General features: G+C 43.8%; 2 protein-coding genes across 5 annotated transcripts; one reads left to right on the forward strand and one right to left on the reverse strand.

The window, feature by feature from the left end:
* Positions 1-479: 479 nt before the first annotated feature.
* On the reverse strand, positions 480-8,402 carry LOC139925437 (uncharacterized). The gene is made up of 12 exons (XM_071916815.2): positions 8,245-8,402; positions 7,819-7,915; positions 6,892-6,922; positions 5,634-5,711; positions 5,405-5,544; positions 4,660-4,785; positions 4,247-4,292; positions 4,074-4,142; positions 3,473-3,960; positions 3,249-3,353; positions 2,932-3,043; positions 480-905 (listed from the first exon to the last, which is right to left on the reverse strand). Exons 2-12 carry the CDS (start codon positions 7,906-7,908, stop codon positions 862-864), a joined length of 1,329 nt encoding a protein of 442 aa, XP_071772916.1. The 5' UTR covers positions 7,909-7,915; positions 8,245-8,402; the 3' UTR covers positions 480-861.
* Positions 8,403-8,821: 419 nt separating this feature from the next.
* On the forward strand, positions 8,822-19,744 carry tex10 (testis expressed 10). Of its 4 annotated transcripts, none has more exons than XM_071916811.2 (16): positions 8,822-8,949; positions 9,309-9,512; positions 9,633-9,820; positions 9,938-10,264; positions 10,362-10,574; positions 10,684-10,936; positions 11,028-11,140; positions 11,619-11,866; positions 12,191-12,326; positions 13,054-13,223; positions 14,361-14,538; positions 15,607-15,829; positions 17,661-17,741; positions 17,926-18,110; positions 18,877-19,087; positions 19,253-19,744. In XM_071916811.2, the coding sequence occupies exons 2-16, from the start codon at positions 9,330-9,332 to the stop codon at positions 19,373-19,375; spliced, it is 2,832 nt and encodes a 943-aa protein (XP_071772912.1). In that variant the 5' UTR covers positions 8,822-8,949; positions 9,309-9,329; the 3' UTR covers positions 19,376-19,744. The 4 variants fall into 4 exon arrangements, with proteins under 4 accessions (XP_071772912.1, XP_071772911.1, XP_071772908.1 ...); XM_071916810.2 differs by having other exon boundaries at positions 8,828-8,979; positions 9,305-9,512; XM_071916807.2 differs by having other exon boundaries at positions 8,828-8,975; positions 9,305-9,512.
* Positions 19,745-19,820: the final 76 nt, after the last annotated feature.

Below are 19,820 nucleotides of genomic sequence, written 5' to 3' on the forward strand. Positions count from 1 at the left end.
GAATTTCTTGTTATGTCTAATTACAAGATTACTCCAGAGGAACAGTCTTCCTTGTCAAATAGCCAATTAAGTATCTCAAGCACTTCTAGGATCTTGTAGACATCAGTAGGGCCAATAGTCCCAAAATGAAGTTCAGGGACTTTTAAAAAGGTCTACAGCTGAGTCATTCCTTTGAGTGGACAGACTTGGACCTTGTTTACCTATTCCACATCCTTGATACCCGTTATTGTAATATAGCATGAGCACCGAGAAACTAATTTTACCAATCTAAACTAATCACCTTTTTAAATAAATACGGATTGCACTATGTCTATAGTCTTCCAAGTAGTAAGATTAGTTGACGTTTGCCACTCATCTGAGAGGCTTCATCCGTTCTACCAAGTGGTGGGGAATTCCCCGGCATTTACCATCTGTGGGTGATTCACACCATGATGTCACATTTCACTTATGGAAACACAAAAACAAGTCATTTTCTCCATCTATTTTAATAGAAGAAATACATAATGGGAAACTCATGATAGCTGTACATTGAGACCAATTAAAAGTACAAATGGTGACGTCATGCATAAATCACATTTTGTGTAAAAGATGCCTCAAACAAGCTGAGAGACGTTTTTTTCCATATTTAGAAGTTCTAAAAAGGTCAAAAGCATTCAAAAAAAGCTAATAATTAGCTACAGTAAGAAAAAAAAAAAAAAAAACTTGCACCTAAAAGCACATAAATTTACACAATGGAGATTTTAAAGTTTTCTACCCTCTCTGTGGACAGACATGACTGATTCCCATCTCTGGGAGAGTGAATCACCCACATGGGACAGGGAGATGTGAGAACTGAGGTGTCAAATGAGCTTCCGGTGACTGTCAGTTGTAGAACCTTGATGGACCATCAGAGTACCTGGAGGAACCTGCAGAAAGAAGACATGTTGAGCACACTGAAGAGGAAAGGGAACAGGGTTGCATTCGGATCCACTTTACCATGCTGTCTTCATTTCAGCGAGCGTCCTTGTGACTAAATGTCTGACGTACAAGTAAACCCTTCTGGTTCTCAGCAAGGGAAGAAAAGCGAGGGATCAACAAGTCAGAAATGAACGGCCCCCGCTGCTTTTTATTGGAAGGAGTACTATACATTTACTCTTAGAAACAGAATTTGAAAAAAAAAGTTTTACACGTTTGAAGACAAAAAATTTCAGCTAAAATTGTTTAGTCTCTATAAATCAGCCTTTTTGAAGATAGTGAAATACTTAAAACGCTGCATCTTTTGACATCCTTCCCACTTTTGATATCAAAACTAAGTTGTCATACAAATTGGCAGGAGACAGTAAACTTCTGATTTGGCCTTCTCAGACCCCCAGGTTTAGACCTGGAGAGATAGATAATACATTTGTAAGGTGGAGAGAAAAAGGAATAACAGCTGTATGTACACTCAGAGGGACAAACTTTTAAAACTTTTGAAAATCTCAAAGGAGAATTTAATTTAGAAAATGGGGACCTGTTCAGATATTTACAGCGAAGACATTTCTATGATACAGAAATTAGAAAAGGAATTTCAGCAGAAGGTAATGAAGTGGTTGAAGTGTTGACAGGTGCATACAAACAAACCCCCTCAAGGATTGTTTCTAAACTGTACAGTAGCTTACAAAAACGAAATTGAAGAAATTCACTATATGTAAAATTGAAATGGGAACTAGAATTGAACATTAAACTGTTGGAAAGTGATTGGCATTCCATGTGTAGAACGCAACAAACTTCCACTAGCTCTATAAGATGGAGGGAATTCGGTTGGAAGAATTTAATCCGCTTTTTTACACCACACATAAAAAATAAACAATTGGGTGAACAGCAGCAATGTTGGAGACAGTGTGGGCAGATGAATGCCAATCACTCACATATTTTTTGGTCATGTATAAAAATACAAACATTCTGGGACAGGGTTATTTCTTCTTCTCTATGATTCTTGAGGAGATTTTATGCTATAAGATTCCCAGTGACCCCCGGATCGTGTACCTGGGATTGATACCCAATGACATAATTCAAAAGGAGGACATCTATCTCTTCAAAATCCTGATACTTGCAGGTAAAAAGGCCATCACAAGGAGCTGGTTTAAAAGTGACCCTCCAGGACCAGGCTGGACATTGTAGAAGAAATATACTCAATGGAAAAACTGACTTATTATCTAAGGACTAAAGCAGGGATCCATGAACAACGCTGGGGAAAATGGACTGCATACAAGAGAAAAGATGGGTCGTGTTCTTAGCTGGTCTGAAAAGAATGGATCAAAGGTTGTAAAGAGAGAGTAGTGCCCTTCCCTTTTATATTTTTATTTATACATGTTTTTATTTCTAATTTTGACATCAATCGTTTTGTTGTGGATTTTGTTCAGTGTAATAGTAACTGAAAATAAATAAATAAAGAGTTAAAAAAAAAAAAACGTCAAATCAGCTTACATTTATAGGATATGCACAAGTAATACCAGCCATCATTCTGTTAGATTCAGCATGGATTCAGCGACCGGAGCGGAGCAGTGGATCGTTGGAGACACTTCATGCTGGAAGCTTGCATTTTCTACCCTTTGTGGGAGGGAGAAAACGCAAGGGAACAAGGGAGGATACATGCTCCCTTGTGGAACAATAGTTGAAACCGAATTCCACTTTGTTAGCCATTTTTCATCCGGGCATTTTGGAGATTCCCCCCTCGATTCAAGGGAAGACAACATCCAGAAGAAAGTATTTTACGTAGATCTGAATGCAGCCCAGGACTGAAAGATGCTGCGAAAGGGCCATGACTTCCAACTTATTTCAAATATGACAAAGACGTCTGATAGCAATGTAGTGCATTTTCCACTCAACCAATGCCATGATACCATTGAGTCATGCATACTTCAGATGAAATAGGTGAGAGGAGACTTGGTGCTCCAAGACAATGCTGTGTACCTGAGAGGCTGCCTGAGTAGCGGTCTCCAGGGCCTGACAGTCTGGAAGGCGGAGAGGAGTAGCCCATGGAGCTCAATGATGACTTGTTCATACTGCTGCTCAGACTAGAACCCTGGAGACATGGAAAAACAGAATTTAGGAAGAGACAATTCGCCAGTCTACGACTATGGTTACACTTGTTTCAAGCGACCTGATATTGCATTAAGTGACAGGAGATTGTTGCTCACATTGCTATCAGATTACAGGTCATTCCATCCTTGACATTATGCTTAAAGTTCTAGATGTACTGAGAACAGGATTCATATATAGTTTCATACCGAAGATACACTCCTGAGTCTGTACTCCATCAGCACGTCTGTTAATTTCTGCGTCACCTTCAGCACAATCTGCGCATCATTCTCGTTCTCTATCCGGAAGGTATCCTAAAACACACATTGTGAAAAGTTGTATGTTTGGTTGAATGCAAACAAACGTACAAATATGACTACATTAAGAGTAAAATTAACACTTCAGATCCATTTGTATAAATTGCGACACCAACCAGGTAACTGAGAAGTGTAGTGGGGAGGCTGCTAGTCTCTGGAGCTGCTCCCATCAAGCCTGGCCTGTCCATTGGCCTGTCCATTGGCCTGTCCATTGGCCTGTCCATTGGCCTGTCCATTGGTCTGTCCATTGGTCTGTCCATTGGTCTGTCCATTGGTCTGTCCATTGGTCTGTCCATTAAGCCACTCCCCATTTGGTTGCCCCTGAACTCATCAGGATAACATCTGCCAGGACTCTCACCCAACAGTCCACCCCTTCCATAGCCATCTCTTCCACCACTTTTTCCAAAACCATCTCCACCTCCCCCTTGGTGATGGCCCGCACCATCTGGGAACAGTCTCCGATCCATATCAGGTCCAGGGAAAACCTGCATGTTTGAATAGCCTCCCATGCCAGGCTCCCGAAGCTCGCCAATCGGGTAGTCAGAGAAAGGCGGTCCCTGAGGGGGATACTCCCCTGGAAACAAACTGTCGGAAAACCTGCCACCTGTGAGAGAGACATGTTCATTACATTTATACACATAATGATGTAGACGAAAGGCTTGCAATGCATAATACCAGATGGAACAGAACATGCTTCACAAACAGAAAAAGCCTCACCAAAATGTTGCCCCTTTAGTCCCATCCCTGGTGGCCCTCCTGGAGGCACAACCTTGGGAATAGCAGAACCTGTGACAGAAAGGGGAGAGCCAGAGAAACATACAAAACTCAGAATCACAACACATCTGGAAAACCTTTCACACTGAAGTAATCCATACAACACAGTAACTTACGGAGTCCTTTGAAGGCAGGAACATCACAGGGCTCCTTCAGGATCACCTAAAACCCAAATCAAAAATGTAAATAAAGAGTAGATCCACAACTTGAAACCAAATCATGGGACATTTTTAAGATATGGATATATGAAAAGGTTGTTTTTTATTAGAAGGTTTAGAAACACTAGTGTAAAACAGACCTAGATTTCCAGTGGTGATAGGTCAAGAAAGTCAGCAAATGCTTTTCATCAGTGTGTAAATCAAGGGGGGTGGATGTGAATATACCAAAAAATTTGGGCTTCTGCTACAATGTACAGCCAGTGTACAACAGTGTCCATCTTGTATTCTAGCCAATATTACAGACCATTTCTAGCCAAATGATTGCAGCGGCGGTACATCTTGGATCTCGTCTTGGTCTCCCCGACACTCACCTTGAGTTGACCCCTCCCCTCCGTCTTCTCCACCTCGGCTGCAGTCTCTTTAATTTTCTTCCTTACAGCAGGGTCTTTGATGGCTTCTTCCTCCTCACAGGCGGCCTTATCAGGGTGGGCCCGTTTCTGTACATGTCAGAGCATCGCACCAAAATAAGGAACCAGTTAAAGTGAAAAAAAAAAATCAATTTCAACTGCACTAATGTTGTCAGGATACCCAAATTGTGATTTTAGCCCAGATACCAGCCAAAGTATCACAGCATGAATTGTAAAATGAAAGAAATATACTCACACTAATCTTAATGGCATATAAATTAAGTAGATAACATGAAAAAATATTGCAATTGATGAGTAGGGTTTACCTGACATTTTTTCTACATCAAAAAGCCACTGATAGTAATTCTGAAGGAGCCTTTTTGCTGTTGCACTGCTTCCCTGCTCTTGCATGCCAGTGGCAAAACTCTAAGGGAATCTCTAAGCCAATTTTTAACTTCTAACCCTTCCTCTCTTGTAAAAATGTATCACCTCTTTTGCAATGCTAATGCTAATCTTGGCTATAAGATTAGCTGTTGGGTGAAATTTTACACCGGTATGTTATGTAGCCTTAAAAGCTATGATTGTAAAATAGATGACAGTCTTAATAAAAAAACATCTCTGACCTACAATTAGGTACAGCAGTACTTTTTCCAGCACCAGTATACAGTGTAACACTTGACTGGACACACCAAGGAACCACTGCGCTCACCAAATATCTGAAGCTGTGTTTCCAGCCTTTGACATGGGCCAACATGTCATGCTGTAAGCGGGACACGGTGCAGAGTTTACACTGGTAGTGCGGCGGGACAGATTTACTGGGGCTGCGGTACTCCCATACATACTGAAGACCTGTGGATATGTAATGATCATTAGTCAAGTAGTTCCACATGGAATGAGGAGGAGGTAGAAGTACGTGAGGAACTGACTCTTCTACTTACCGATGACAGGCTCAGTGACGCCCTTCAAGTGTTTGGTGAGAGAGGCAATGGTCTGGATGGTTGTCCCTTTCGTGAAGACTGGGAAAACACAACAGTGGTCAGTGCAAAGCATAAACAGATTTGCCTAGAGCTGAAGCTTTACAGTGGTCCACAACTGATGGACAAGTGAGACCTCAAGGTTCACGTCCAGACAACTAACCCTCACACAGCCTGTGGCTGAGGATAATCATATACAAAAAGGAGACATTGCAATGAAACAAATGTGTTGTGGTTTGATACCAACTACAGCGTCAGGAGGCCTGTTAAATCAGGCATGGATTTTATGGGACCTATATTAACTGAACAACCGTTAGAAACCCGAACTCCTCGCGTGTGCTTTTGAAGCAGGAAAGATTGGGAACAGCAGTTCTCTGCTAACCCCCATACAGACCCAAACTGGGCTGCACGACTCCAGCTCCTATGATGCATTGCTTCTCACTATGCCCATCCACAAAAGTAAAACTTCGGTGTGGACATCGATGAAGCAGTCCAATTCTAGGAGAACAATAAAAGCCTGGCATAATTTAAAATACTCAGGTAACCAGGGAAGGGGGAGTTCACTAGAATTGAGGAATAATGTAATTCATCACATAATCACTCAAGTCAAGCCAGGATGGCACAGGCCTCAGAGTGAAAAAAGAGAATACTGCAATCAGCAGTGTTTAAAAAATATTTTTGACAGAAAAAAATGTATGTTCACACAATTATCACCCAGCACAAAAAGTGCATTGCAGTTTAACATTAAGGGTATTCATCAACAACCACCACAGATGCATGGTTGATAGCAATTATGCCCCACTGATTAAAAACCCTGTCTTAAGAGCTCTCACCATTACAGTCGCCAGGGGCTAAAGATGCTGGTCTTTACTGTAGCAATATCCTATAAGAATGGGTTGGCATTTCTAAAGTTGTTCAGTATTTTTGTTCATCTTAGAAACATCTAAAATGTCGAACTGCATTAAATGGGTTTAGCTAAATTTGTAATTTATGCAAGACATTAGAAAATATTTTGCAAATAAATTTCAGCAGTGGAAAACACTGAACCCTAAAGTCTAAATCCATGGATGGCACCACAAAAATCCCCACCTCTGAGAGAGGGAATCTCCAAGAGTGGTGAACATGCCACCACCTCGATCAGCAGTCAAATGAAGCAGGGGATCAAGGTCTCAGCCTTTAACTCTCATCATTGGCAGTGGTACCATGAGTAGCAAGGACTTACCTATGTCAGCAGAATGCTGCAGCTGCTTTCTCTGTCAGTGGAGGGAATAAACCCAGATGGAGAAGAGAGACACATATAGGCATTAGTGACAGGATGACGCTTTGCAGAGGACTGAACTCCTCATCCCTGTCCTCCACACTTTATATGCCATGGAGCAATTTAGCTCATCCTACATGTTCCCTGCATCAGGCAGGGGCATGTCACTGAGACAAGTGTCTAATCGCTGTCAAAATCTGTACTCTGCTGATCACATTGAATTCTCACTAAATGAGAACAGAACAGCAGCACTCAATTATTTGTTGAATAGATAAATAAGAGAAAGAAGAGACACTGAATGAAGCCTAAAGTACATAACTAAAGTTTAATATACAAACATGTCCAAAGTGGCAGCGCTCAGAAGTAAAATCTGAGTAGCCTGCCAGGAGCTAAAGGTTCAGTGAACCACTGAAGAACCAAGTTTACGTTATGCGTAAAGCTCATTGATGTCAAATCTGAAGGGCTGCAAGATCTGACAACTGTATGCATAACACTGAATAGGAAATGTTTGCATTGTGAAGCAAAAGAGCCTGGAGTTTGCAACACTGGAGCTGAAAAGTTCCTTAAATACAGGAACACTGATATCAGGCTATAATTGTGAGGTGAAACCACTGAGTGGGGTCCTCTTGAACCAATGTGCAATTATAACCAGGTTTGAGAGCAGAGAGGCCGGCAACAGTTCCAGAGGCTCTTGCCACTTGTCTCTGCCGCTTCAGGCATCACAGCAATCTTTGTAAACCATAATATCAGGGAAGAAAAAAACATTTCCCCGTTATCGTGCGTGAAATTCATGTATGTGTGAGAGAACTCGACAGAAGGCTATACGTTTTATTTTGATATTTGTCTTTAGTTGTGTGTTGTTCCTTCCATCGTGAAAGGGTGATGTCTTACCCTGGCATTTTTAAACTTTTTTGCAGGTGGCGGCCCCCCACTTTGCGAATTTGTTGGCTGCGCAGCAAGTTCAGTTTCGATTCCCTCCATTCCTGAACTGTGACAGACGGAAGACCGTATCAGAATCATTCTTATACCAACTAAATCCCTTTGAATTCCTATTGAAGATTACAGTCATACCACCTGTAAGTCGACATTTGGTTATGAGACAGCTAGATTAAGAGGCACTCAATTTATGAAGGTTATCCGACTTGTTTCATTTCGTCCCAGGCCTGTAACTTACATTAGACCTAGTTGGGTACTAGGCTACCAGCGTTTTGCTAACGTCATGCTGGCTGTCAAAAAACGTAATAGCTTAGTAAGTATTCATCAAATAACATAGCTACCATGACTGGTTAAAAGGTAAAGTGACATTTACCAACTTACCTGGTTAATTTTCATACAAACTGCAAGTTGGTTGAAGCAGCAGATAACCCTGCGAGGTCAGGAGAACAGCCTGCTAGTTGTTAGGTTGTAAAAAAAGGAAAACCACAATGGATGCGAGTTGAAAGGCCCTTTGAGACTCTGGCACTTTCGCCAGTTTAAAAACAGACAGTCTTTGCCCCTCCCGTCGGGAGCTTAAAAACAGGAGGTAAATATCTAAATGACACTATGAAAAAAAAATCAAAAACGTTTACGTTACCTCAAAATCCATCAAGTTCAGGCATTAAAAAAGGACGATATTTTCAAGGCAAATGTGAAGACAACTATGCAGTGCGTTCGTTTTGTTCACCAGCGTTTAGCTATCGCATTGCTTAGAAAATAGGAAAAATGCGTTGAAAACAACAATACTTTCCAGGCAGATGTGAAGACAACTTTGCAGTGCGCTCGTTTTAGATTTAGACGTTTACCTAAAGCATAACATGGAAAACTTCTTCCACAGAATTTATATCCGCAACCCTCGTGCACCGCCCGCTCACTGAGCATCAGGGCGTCCCTGGTTTTCTAAACATGCGTACATGAAGTCAGAGGACCCAATTCATCAACACGAGCTTGAATGCAGAACATATTTGTTTTTGTGTTTTGATAATTGTCAGCAGGCTAGCTGTTATTCAGGACCGACGAGTGTTTGATGTGCTATAAACCTCTGACGTGAGTAGCCAAGGTTTTTTACAACAGTAAGTAAAACAAAATGTCAGGCATTCTGCTTCACATGGTGCTGAACTTGCAAGGGGGTTGGCTGGCTAGTTAGCTAACGTTAACGTTTGTATAATTATTGCTCCGCTGTACTAATTTTTAATCAAAATGCTTAATTAGCCTGAGAGCACCAGAGTAGTGTGTGTAGTTTGTGCTGCTAAACAAAGTAATCCTTTCAATGCTGTAGCCACCCAACACTACATCCCGACTGATGATCTAATGCTAGTGGTCTGTATGGATGGTCTGTATGGAAATAGGAAGTCAACGCACTCATTCCATTCAATTAACCCCCTTCTCCCTCCCATCTAAGACAGGTACCAGTATAGACTTCAGAGATGAAGGCCAAGAAGAAGAAGAGACAGGATGACTTCCAGAAAGTCAAGTTAAAGGTGGGAAAGAAGAAGCCCAAAGCTGATAATGCCACCAACACCAACTTCCGCACCAAGGGAATCAATCTATCTGAACAGCTGAAGAGAGACACGAGTGGCCCCACCACACACAGACAGCTTGGCATCAATGTAAGCTCTCTCACTCTCTCTTTGACACACACACGCACACACATCAGGCTGCTTTCACAAAATGTTCACTGTATCTGAGCGTTACTAATTGTGTGCCTTCTCCTCCTCTTCCTCCCCTAGGACCTCCTGTCCCAGCTCCACCATTACAATGGCAATGTGAAGCAGAGTGCCTTGTTGGGTTTGAGAGAGCTGCTGTCTCTTAATCCTTCTCTATTAGAGCAGCATCTCTCCCGCCTGCTCTCCGAAGTGGCAGCTGTTTTCACAGACAAGGATGGCAATGTTCGCATGGCGGCCACACGTCTGCTCAGGTTAGAAGAAGCAACAGTCATACTGGATTATCACAATACAATATAATGAAAATTTGCCTTCTGTTTCTTTCTCAAATCACACAGGCTAACCTGTCTAAAATTGTGCACTGCCTCCAGGTTCATTGCACAGTGTGTGCCTGCAGAACGAGTGGCTCCATTTTTCCCCCTCCTCAGCGCCCACCTGTCCTGCGCCATGACCCACATTGAGACAGGCATCCAGGAGGACGCCATGAAGGTCCTGGATGTCTTGCTGGAACACTACCCTGCCCTGTTGGCGGCGCGGCCTGCTATCCTCCTCACCAACTTCCTGGAGTTGATCTCCCACAGACGCACCAGCGGAGGAGCCAAAAAGGCTCAGGAGACCAAGGGGAGGAGCTGGGCCCTGTCAGTCAACCCTAACAGGGCCGTGACCAGCCAGCAGTGGCGCCTCACTGTGCTCCTCAGGTACAGATGCACATGCACACAAACAGATTCTGTGATGAGACTCATTAAAGAAATGAGTTAAACTGCTAACTTTGAGGTTTGTGTCACTCTATTTCAGGCTGGGGCGTTTTCTGCAGGCAGTAGTTGAGGAAAGGCCAGTGGAGGAAGGTGATGTGTCTGTCCCAACTGAAGGGGTGTTTGGTTCCAGTGGAGAGGGAGGGCTCACACCTCTGGATCTCAACTGGGAAGAGCTCACCTACAGCAAGACCGGAGTTAAGGTGTACGAACACTCTGGGGCCAAGCCCACTCCACACTCCACCTACAGGCTCAGGTACGGATGCCGCAAACTCCTGTGCTCATCGCGGAATATGAATCAGACGGGAATACTCAACATTATCCCCTCTCCCTGTTTCTTTCTTTCTTTCTCCGTCATTGTGCAGACCGGAGGTGGACCCAGGAGCTGGAGTGGGTGAGGGGCTGGGCTCAGCTGAGGCAGTTCAGAGCTTTGCAGCAACTCTGGTGCCCCTTCTGCTGGAGGTTTGGGTAGAGGCCAGTGCCAGTGACTCTCCCTGGAACAGCGCTGATGGGTCCCACCTGCTCACCCCAGATTCCATGTCAATCATGTTCCAGGTCCTATCCATCCTGCAGCTGCTGAGAAAGCTGGCGCCACAGAGGGAGCACCAGGATACATTGGTGAGACGAGACACACACACACACACACACAGTTTATTTGTTAAAGAAAATGGTTCTGCAGAAAGTGACAGACTGCACTGTCTCTGTCTAGGATGTATGGTTCCGTAATGAGTACCTGGGAGATTTTAAGCAGCACTTCATGAAGAACTTTCCCTACGGCACTCGGGACACACCCAAACATAAGAAGAAGCTTGACCTCAAGAGGTAAGGGATTTAAGTGTTTACATGTCAAGGGAGCATCCTTCCTTCCTTCCTTCCTTCCTTCCTTCCTTCCTTCCGTCCTTCCAATTTTCTTGAGGTGAACATTGCTGTGCAGGTGATGTGAGAGGTGAAGAAAAGAATTTGAAAGTTGTTACCTACCTGTAGTAACCTTGGTACTAGTGGGTGTGACATAATGTGTTTTTGTGACCAAATGCCATGAAACCAAGGCTCATTTAACTTTACAGGAAACCCATTTTATGTCAGAAAAGTTTGATCAAAATGCAGTTTTCGATTCAGTAATTAATATTTCAAACAAAATAATGTATTGACCCCTATGTTTAAAATACAGTTTTAAAGCTTTGAATGCAAGTATCAGCAGTCTATGAAATACAATATTCCTGTTTTTCCATGTTGGGTCATAATACCTATACGAGTACCCAAACTGGGTGTGAGTACCCTAACTTTACTGTCACGCCTTCAGGATTAAGCAGGCCACAGCAGTCCCGGGGCAGACGGTGGAGCCTCTAGCCCTGAACATCACACTGTGCCAGGTCATGGTGTTCCTCAGCCAGGGGCAGGGGCTCGGCCGGGAGACTGACGCTGACTGGCTGCTCCCCCTGAGGTCGTTTGTCAGAGACACTCTGGCCAGCGGAGTAAAGCTGAGCTACAGACAACTGCACATGCTGCTGGGCACCGTGTGGAGGATGGTGCTCACACAGAGGAGCAAAAGTAAGCATGTGTGGTGAGGTGTATGTGTGAAATTGTCCGTCTGCCTGTGTGTCTGACTCATTAAATATGTAAGCATGAATTCTAGGAGTTTAGAAGACTTTAATGCCCTTAATTAGGCAATATGAGCGACAGAACATATTCACGATTCACAAGCATAAAGACTGTAACGGTGCAAATTGCATGCTAAAGTGCCAGGTATATTATTTCAGTGCATATGTCAAATACGCAAGATTATGTCAGAGTGCAAGGTAGGTATCCAGATGGTAATTTGTTAATCAATGTGAAGACATTTTTGATAATCTCTGTATGTGTGTGTTTGTGCAGCAGTGACAGAGGACCTGCTGGCAGCAGTGTATGTCTACTACCAGCAGAGGAACCTGACGCTGCAGACAAGATCTCTACTGCTGTCGTTCTACAGTAAGCTCTACCTGCAGGAGCAAGGACACGCACACATTGCCAGGTAAACCTCAGTCATTTTTTTTTTTTTAACTTTTCTAATAACCGATAAATCATGTACGTTACTAAATAATGTAACCATCACATCAAGATTAACCCAATATGACCTGTAGATATTGGGGACAGTGTATTTCTCTTTTCTGCTGGTTTAGAATCATCACCGTATTGTTTGCAGTGGACTATTGAGCTTCTGCAGAAAATCTAACCCGAAGCCTCCCAAATCCTCCTAAATGAACACATGAAACAGCTTATAGGGGTTACTGTCTGTGATGCTAGTAGCCATGTTTTAATGCTAGATTTGTAACATGTTTTCAGTTGATTTGGCAAATCAATGAAGACATTCTACATGTAATACCATTTTTGTCAAAATCAAATATTAAATCTGCCGTTTGTGTACCAAAACCCAACTCCTCGGAGTAGCCATCAGATCTGTGGCCCTCTTGAAATGTTGCACTCCAGAGATGATACTTTTATGTCTGTGCATGTAGGCAGAGCTGACGTCAATGAAATTAATCTTATCACCCCTGAGGTTTTGAACCAGTCTGTTGCGTTTCTTTCTCAGCTTTACTAAGAAAAGGCAATCTGGGCTCTAGTTTGTCATTTCCTTTTTTTATTTTCAAAGCATAATGATGTCAGCACTATCAATTAGTCATAAAGGCCAATTTATGAGAAAAACATTTGTTCACTGAGACTTGCATAATGTGTATGCTTTTAATTGTCCTTCTCTGCAGGAGTAAGATGCTGTGTCGGTGGTTGGCAGCTCTCCCTGTGCAGTTGTCCCAGCTGGGCCACCGTAACCCCGCTCTGTCTGCCCGACTTATCCTGTCCATCCAGGCTGCTGCTTCTCGAGGCAACAAGGACCTGCTCAACAGCCTACAGACACACGCCTGCAGGCTCTATGGTACACACACACACACACACACACACACACTCTCAGAGACAGGAGCAAGACACAGACAGTGATTAGTGACTTGGGGGTTGGGGCAACATGTTACCGTAATTTCTTTTTCTGTGAAATTTGACCATGTAAGCATGGTCATAACCATACTTACATGGCTTACATGGCTTATCAGATGCAATTACTATGCAGTTCCAGTTGACTGCATATGAGTTAGGAGAATTAAAGTCAAGGGAGATGTACCAAGACCAAGCTCTTTTTCAGATGTTCCCTATTCATAGTATTCTTTTACATCACCATACTGGGTAGGAAAATAACAGGTAATTATAATCAGCCACAGCCAATGAGCTGTCTATACTGTAAAGCACCATATTGGTGAGAAATGCATGTGACATCATGGGAATACTATTAATTGCAAAAGGTCAATCAAAAAAAGAAAGAAAGAAAAAAACAGTGGCATTATATTGTAAAATAAATGTGTAAAATAAGCATCATGCACAAACAGTAACAGTACAGAATGCAGCAACAACAATGGTCACATTACAGAAGACAAGAATGTTACTAGTCCAGCAGAATTCTGAACTACAGACCCAAGTTGCAGTGTTTTCCCTAGGGGGCAGTAGAACTCTATGCTTCCCACCCAGGACAACTTTGTAAAATTGAATTTCAACCAGAGGCGGAAAGCAGAGAGCTCTGGAAGCCCTTCCACATCCTTCGGCTGGAGAATGGTCAGATAGTTGGGCTGGTGTGACAGAGCGGAGGGGGGCGGGGACGGGTTAGGGTGTAAGGAGGGGGGTCAGCGTTCTGACAGAAACTGCCGCAGAGCCAGCAATTCACCATCACAAGACTCCTTTTGTCTGAGGGGCTTCTGACATCAGCATGTGCGTCAGAGACCGACAGAACACCACGCACACACAGACTATTATCTGATCACTCTCTATAGTGGCTTTGCCTGTCTGTCTCTCTCTTTCTCTTTACTAGCCTGAACATGGTCTGGTTTTCATGGTATCTGTCTCTTCCTTGATAGAGCTGTAACTCAGCGTTATGTCCCTAGGCGGGCAGTGCATTGCTGTGTCTATGTAATTACATGTGGCTTATGTATGTGTGTGTGTGTGTGTGTGTGTGTGTGTTTGTGTGCAGATCCACAGGAAGGAGTTGTGGTACTTTTATCAGCGGAGTCTCAGCAGCGATTGGTACAGCTGCTCTACTTCCTACCCAAGATGTCTCAGTCTCTTCTGGCCAATCTGAGCCGCTGCTGCACTGCTGGGCGAATCTCTGCCGGCCTAGCTGCCTCCCTGATTCGTATCGTACACCTTAGGTGAGCTTGAAGACCCCTAGACCTGCAAAGGGGTACATGAACTCACTTTGTAGATGTGTGCGTGCCTCTATGAGTATGTATGGAGACAGACTTCAGTCACTCCTGCTGAGGAAGGAGACGTCCGACTGTAATGGAATGCCCCAAGTAATGGAATCAAACAATTTGACTTATCAGGAGAGCAGCAGATCATGGCAATAGATAAGTGGTGGACACACACACACACACACACACACACACACACACACACACATGCAGACAGTGACTGAAGGGAAAGAACTGCAGCCTGCAACCATTGGATGGCAGTATTGCGCCTTCAAAGTGAATCCCTGCTAGTTTATCTGGTTGCTTACCTGCCTCTTGACATGTGTTGATGTGGATGTATATTTGATATTCAGCTGCTTGGTGACAATGAAAACTTAGTTTGGTGATGTTCTGTCACACATCTCCAGCTTTACATAACCCTGCATTGGTGTGTGTGCGTATGCATACATGCGTGTTTGCGCGTGTGTATGACCTTTCGCTTGTGTCAGTGGGGCAGTGTTATACAAATCTTGAGAGGGGGGTGCTGCAGTCGTATGGGAAGGGATGTGTGTGTGTGTGTGATACAAAGAGCTCTTTGGGAGGTTGGAATGCAGCCTCGTCATGGAACATTGAGAAAATGGTTCTGTCTGTATGTGCCTCCAGGGCCTTTACAAAACACACTTTTATTCACACGCATTTCCTACTGTTGCAGATCTATCCTCCCTTCAGGACAGGGAGGCATTCTATCAAAATGATTCACTGTATCCGCATGCACTGTGTGCCCTCATGCACTCACAACACACACACAGGTACAAAACACTTCAGTTCAGAGTATTCCCCAGAGCTGTGATCAGGAATAGATAAAGCAGGAAACTGTCATTTAGAAATTAATGTAAGATGTGTGTCTAAAAAGACGTATAATACTGAAAAGTCTCATCCTTACAGATTCTACAAGCTGGAAAAACTCTGCTATTCAGAAAGATAGTTAGTCGACTTTCTGTTTAATGCGGACTGCAAGTTCATGCGTTTGGGTATAATGTTCTTCAGGTCGTCTCTGAGTGGCTGGTCAGTCGGGAGCCAGGAAGCAGCTCTGCAGGACGTGGACCACATCAGCTTCCTGTTCTCCACCCTGACAGGGTTCTCGTCTGACGAGCTGGCCACCCTGCAGGAGGCCGGCGATGACAGCGCCCTCCCCCCCTCCCCACTGTCCCCCCTCAGCCTCTACCCCACCCCTCTGGAGCAGTTCACACACCACTGGGACGTCGTTGAGGTGAGTATCACTGCACGCTCCCTCCAGTAAGAAACCCAAACTTGCACACATCTTAGCATTTACCGAAACCCCGACCACCCACCGACACTTTTAAGCGGCGTGTCAATGAATTTGCAGGGAGTAGGAGGTGAGAAAAGAGGAAGGAGAGACATTATGTTTAGAAAAGTGTTGATATTCTGGACACAGCGCTGGTCTTTCAGTTCCCCCTGGTCTCTCTTTTTCTTATATAGAGCTCAGAGGGGGAAGCTTTATCGTGGCACTCCGGCTGAGAGGGGAACCTTTATCGCGTTGCGCAGGTTGGAGATGCGTGGTTATCGGGCACAGCGGATATGCAGAAATGCTAATGAGAGCCCATGGCATGATGGGAGTGTGACATTTCTGCACAGAAATTACCGTTAACGTAACTGTGCCCTGGGGCAAGTATGTGTGTATGGGGGTGGGGGTGGGGGGGTATAATCACTAATTCAGCTCCTCAATTAAGGCCTCAGATCCTGCCTCTCTCATCTCCCTGTCTGAGTCAATCACAGCCAAGTGGCGGGAAGGAGGAGGGAGGGGCCATGGGGCGGCAGGGGGGACGGCATTAAGGGACGGACTGTGTCAACTCTGATTCAACTAATGAGATGGGATTGTTTTTAATGACGGGGAGAATGCCAACAGGTGCATGATTCTGACACACACTTCAGCACTGTAGCACACTCACACACACACACACATACCTCAATTTGATAAAAGCTAATGAGAAATTTGATTTTGATTTGAAATTAATGAGGAAAAGTTGAGCATTATTTTTCACCTTTTAAAAGTTGATGGTGTGATGGACGACCTCTTGTCTCACCTTAAACCCATCTCGTCTCCATCATGGCAAGAGAGAAATTCAGAGATTGTTTACTGATTCTTTTGTGGGAAAGGCAGCGCTTCATGACGGCATTGAAACACAGATTATAGGAATACTGTGGTATGTTTTTCACATTTGTTTTTATCATGCTACAACACTCTGTTGGTGCACAGCAGTAATGTGGTTTGTCTGATGAATGCCAGTTGAAGCTGATTGAGGCAGAGAGGGTGGCTCTCATTCATTTGCTCCTTAATTCTGTCTCCCAGTAATATCATTACTGCTGTTGGATTTCACCCTCCTGCTATTGTTTTGGCTCATAAAACATTGTTTAAAAAGATTGTCCAATTTTCCGATGGATCACCTCTCATTACCTGATATGGCTCTGGACACTGTCACCTCTGGAAATGGAGGGCCTTGGGAAGTTGGGAACAGTGGGGTTTGGGTCGAGGTCTCTGTTGCTCCATTATGCAAATATTAACCCCCTTGAATTGTGATAAGAGCCCATGCTCATTCTATTCGTCTGATTGAAATGTGCTTTACGTGATGCAGAATTTGTTCATTGTAACTCTTGTGGGCTCCAGGAAGAAAACCTAGCCATCACAGCTACAGTAGCCATCAGGAATAGTGTATTGCTCCCTCTATGCCATTTTAGAAACATCACTTTGTATTCTGCTGGACAGACTTGAAAGATTTCAACAAAAATCAGACTGGAAATGTCCCAAATTCTCCCAAATGAAAGCACAAAGCATCTGTTTTGTAAAGGCTGTGGTCACATTGCATTGCTACAATAAGAATGCTCCATCACAATGGATTTGGCAGCAGTATATCAATGAAGGAATCTTCAATACAGGAAATCACATGTCTAAATTTAAATCTACGTTAATTGAAGAGAAAAGCATGTCTGTTTTAAGACTGGTTGGTACAATATGGCTTGCACCCTCTTCTAACTGAGGCTGTGAAATTATTTATGCTGATAGAACTGTGTTTCATCCTTAGGAGGTCTGCCACAGTCTGGAAACTCTGGGCTCACAGGCTCAATGCTTCGACATTTTGCAAAATGGCATTTGCAAATACCTGGTAAGAAACAAATTTCCATTAAGGGGAAAAACATTGAGGGTTTCTGTCTATAATTGATTTGTTCAGCTCTCATTTCTTTGCTCCATTCCTTGAATTGCTTTTCTGCCTTTATTGGATGATGTGGAACTGACTAAGCCTGTAACGTCTGTGTGTGTCTGTGTGTGTGTGTGTGTGTGTGTCTCAGACCAGGTTAGGGGTGGTGCCTGACAGTATGGCGGCGGGGCTGCTGAGAGCAGTGGCCAGACTCTTGGACTTGTCTGTCCTGCCCAGTGACCCTGTGTTGCGCTTCCTGTGTCAGTGCTGCCTCAGCCTGCTGGCTCTGCTCGTCACCCTGCAGCAGGAGGCTCCCTCCGATACCAACCACAAAAGGTGTGTGTTGAACGATTGAGACACTTCACTGATCCCTGTAGAGAAATAATTTTCGTTTATCCTCCTCCAAAGGGTCAGCTACAAACCAGCAACCATGGAGCTGGTAAGGATTCAGTGTCTCGCTCATGTCCGATTGAAGGACGGTTTCCCTATTCACTACACCACCTTCTGCCCGAGTGTTAGTGTAGGCTCAACATTTAGCTGCATTGATATTTAAACAGAATGACAGTGGAAACTGACACTCCGTCTTCAGTGTATATCTCCTGTCTTGACAAAAGAATTGCTGGTACGGAAGTGGACTCTATATCATTTAATAATATTTATGGGTATGATTTTTGCTAGGGATGGGACAATATGCTTATGTCACGATACGATTCGAAATACGATATGGGGTTCCCGATTTGATATTGGTATTGGCTTGCTACAATGTAAACAACAATTTTAAAATGTAATTACAAAGTGCAAATAATTTGGATGGAGAGGTTGTGAAATTGCATCACATTTGTGATTACTACAGCAGAATAAAATGAAGCTAATACCGCAATTCATTTTTCTGCCCCAGATGTATTGTCATATTTTTGTATTACGATATATTGAATTTCGTCCCATCCCTAATTTTTGCTGATATGAAATCTAAACCCTCGTAATGGCATTTGACTGTTAAAACACACAAAAACTGTTTACTGCTGTTTGCCTTTGTCAGGCAGTAAAGATCGATGACAAGTGCGTTAAACAAAGATTGTGACCTCTCTGCCACCCTTTGCAGGGAGGCGATATGGGGTGCGTGTGTGTCGGCGCTGAGCACCATCCCCCGCCTACTGCGGATGGTTCTGCAGTCGCTGCGTGTCGGAGATCTGTGTGAGGAGGAGCTGCCACAGCTCGGACAGATCCTGTCGATGCTGCTGCAGCACACGCCGCTCCGCAATCACCTGCTGGCCAACGCCGCTCTGCTGCAACACATTATACAAGACCTCACGGTAAACAGCACACATTTAATTAAATTACAAGGAAAAAACAGGGACAGATTGTGGAGTTCTATATAATGGGAGTTATATACAGTTATAAAGATTGCCTGCTTTACCCCCCATGGAGACTGTTACCTAATGTCACTGTGTGTGTGTGTGTGTGTGTGTGTGTTCCAGAGGTACTCCCGGGGCGAGACCAGGGAACAGTGGCTGACAGACTTGCTGTACTGCTACAGCGTCACCGTGGCTCATGGCTCCTCCACTCACCGTGGAAACCTGGGGCTTAGAGACATGTACTGACTGCACCCAGCGGCCCCTGGTGCCTCGCTCTGTTCACCTTCTCAGACATCTCACAGTTTCCTCGACAAGGACAAACACTCACACAGCTCACTGGCAACAACGTGTGTACAGAGATGAAACATTCAGACAGAAATACAGAGGAAAAGTGTTTTCTATTGTGTGTATGACGAATAACGCAAGTTCTTGTTTCGAGAGCTTTGCATTTTTACTGTCTTAACTTGCTGCTCTGTTTTGCTTCATTCTTAGCCTGGAAATCGTTTGTTCCCCTTTTGCTCCTTCTGAATATTGTTATTGCTGTATGTTGGTCCAGTGCTTACTGGGTTACCTGGTGACTTTTCATTAATAAAAAGGAAAAAAATAAAGTTGAAAGTGCACTGCCTTTGGTGTCATTTTGCATTTATTAATTTTGAGCATTTTTTCTAATACAGTAAAAAAGCAAGAAACA

Source organism: Centroberyx gerrardi, chromosome 12, assembly GCF_048128805.1.
Source record: "Centroberyx gerrardi isolate f3 chromosome 12, fCenGer3.hap1.cur.20231027, whole genome shotgun sequence".
In the NCBI taxonomy this organism is placed as follows: domain Eukaryota; kingdom Metazoa; phylum Chordata; class Actinopteri; order Beryciformes; family Berycidae; genus Centroberyx; species Centroberyx gerrardi.